Source organism: Bactrocera latifrons, unplaced genomic scaffold (genome assembly GCF_001853355.1).
Source record: "Bactrocera latifrons isolate USDA-ARS-PBARC rearing strain unplaced genomic scaffold, ASM185335v1 scaffold_53, whole genome shotgun sequence".
Classification (NCBI taxonomy): domain Eukaryota; kingdom Metazoa; phylum Arthropoda; class Insecta; order Diptera; family Tephritidae; genus Bactrocera; species Bactrocera latifrons.
In genome coordinates, this window is record NW_017537190.1 from 1,534,425 (window position 1) to 1,536,337 (window position 1,913).

General features: G+C 31.8%; 1 protein-coding gene across 7 annotated transcripts in view; it reads left to right on the forward strand.

Annotated features, from left to right (window-relative positions):
* The window catches only part of LOC108974141 (ABC transporter G family member 23), a 112,711-nt gene that overhangs the window by 78,265 nt on the left and 32,533 nt on the right, over window positions 1–1,913 (forward strand). For 2 of the 7 annotated variants that reach the window (XM_018941812.1, XM_018941813.1), the window contains exon 3: window positions 1,213–1,515. The exons of the other annotated variants lie outside the window; for them this stretch is intronic. In XM_018941812.1, the coding sequence (XP_018797357.1) occupies window positions 1,502–1,515 (14 nt within the window). In that variant the 5' untranslated portion in view covers window positions 1,213–1,501. The remainder of the gene's footprint in view (window positions 1–1,212; window positions 1,516–1,913) is intronic. 7 annotated transcript variants of the gene reach the window in all.

Consider the following 1,913-nt stretch of genomic DNA (forward strand, 5'->3'; position numbering starts at 1 on the left):
ATTTTTTGTACAATCGTTATGCAGGTAAACCAATAAATTATGGATTTTTTAAAGAAAAAACTTCCCCATATCGGTTTACATATGAATGTATGTTCGCGTTTATTTCGCACTATCGATAAATGTCAAAATATTCGGTTATTCGATGCAAGCTGTCTATTAGTCCACCATATATAGCTGTGACGAGTTAGAAATGAGTCGTATTTCAGATTTCGAAACTGAAATATAACAACACGTATATTTGTATACATAGTTATTTGTATATGGGTAACAGTATGTAAAGAGATGAGTAATGTAACAGTCGTTKAAGTAAACTATTAAACAAGCTATATTTAAAGGTGAACTTCTATAATTCAATTATGTGAGTGTTAATTGGAGCGTGTTATACATAAAAATTGGCTGATAGCGCAAAATAATAATATTTTGTAAAATAGCTTAACTTAGTTGACACCACAAAAAAGTGTCTTTAAATTTACACAACGTCCAAAGTCATAATTTTTCCACGACAATCATGAAATTTACATACTTGATGSTGGCTTTAATAGTCGAAGCAATAGTCTGACCAGCTGATATCTTGCATTTCAGCAAAGAAGGTAGCTCATAGACAGCCGTATATGATTTCTCAACAGCTATTTGAGAAAACTATCGCTATTGTCAATATTCTCAATAGWATGTTGAGAAAATAATAGTCCAAGAAATTGGTTTCTTGTATATCAGCAAAGAAAGTAGCGCACATTTTCTCAATAGTCAGTTGAGAAAACTGTTGCCAATGTATAATTTCTCAATAGTTTGTTGAGAAGCCTAATTTTTTGTTTTACAGGCAGAAAACAATTTGAAAACGATTTTGAAGCAAGCTGCTTAGGTCGGAAAATTTTATTTCTCAACAGTAAAATAAGAAAATATTATTTTAAAATTCTGCTTTTTGAGCTCTGATTATTTGAAATTGAGTAGACCACAATTCGTTGAATTCATTACTAACGTAAAGKTAATATAATTAATTTGAACTATCGACAGGACGAACACAGGCAAGGAAATATTACAAAAGAAGCGCGCAACGTCTTACAAATTATAAAAGYACATCTTAAATTTAATATTCATATTTTTACAATAGCATTCCCCTCATTTGGGTTTACACAAAGTCGCCAAGGTCGCCAATTGTGTACTCTCCGATATATTTATTAACCTTCGACAATATTTTCCAAACGCTCCTTGCAGGAACCAAACGCGTTCATCAACCACATGTACAAATACACATGTCACCGCAGTGATATTTTGGTATACATTTATTTTTCTTAGATTTAAAAACACGAGCAACCATCAAATTGAGTGCCTATGACTGCGACATTGTAATTGAGCATTTTCCTAATTCATAAAAATACTAATTTGTTTATTTGCAAGAACGCATAAACAAATTAGTAACAAARCAGTCAAGACAACCCTCAGCAACGGCAACAGCTGACGGACAATTTTATAACCACAAACCAATAAATAAAGCGCCAACAAAATGTTGATAACAGCGTAAGTAGAAAATTATTTTTTTTTCATACCAATTAAGAAAGTGTTTTCGGAAGAGTTCACACTGATTAATAAATTTGCTTGTGCCGAAATAAATCAAACAAATAGTTACGGGAATTATGCCCTAATTGTTGTGCTTGAGTGCTGGAAAGTAATAAAAAACAAAATATCATAAGATAAATGGCYGAAATCGAAATTGTACAAAAAAGCATGAAATTTATTTTGAAAGCATATGTGGTGAATACTGCACACTTTTGTTATGATGTAATCACCAATGTAATGGCATTGAGTGTGAGCAACATTTTACAAATCATTAACCTCACTTTTAATAAAGAAAGCAAAAGTGTTGAGTGGGTGAGTTCAGTGATGAAACGGAATGGTTAAATAAGCGAACGAATGTG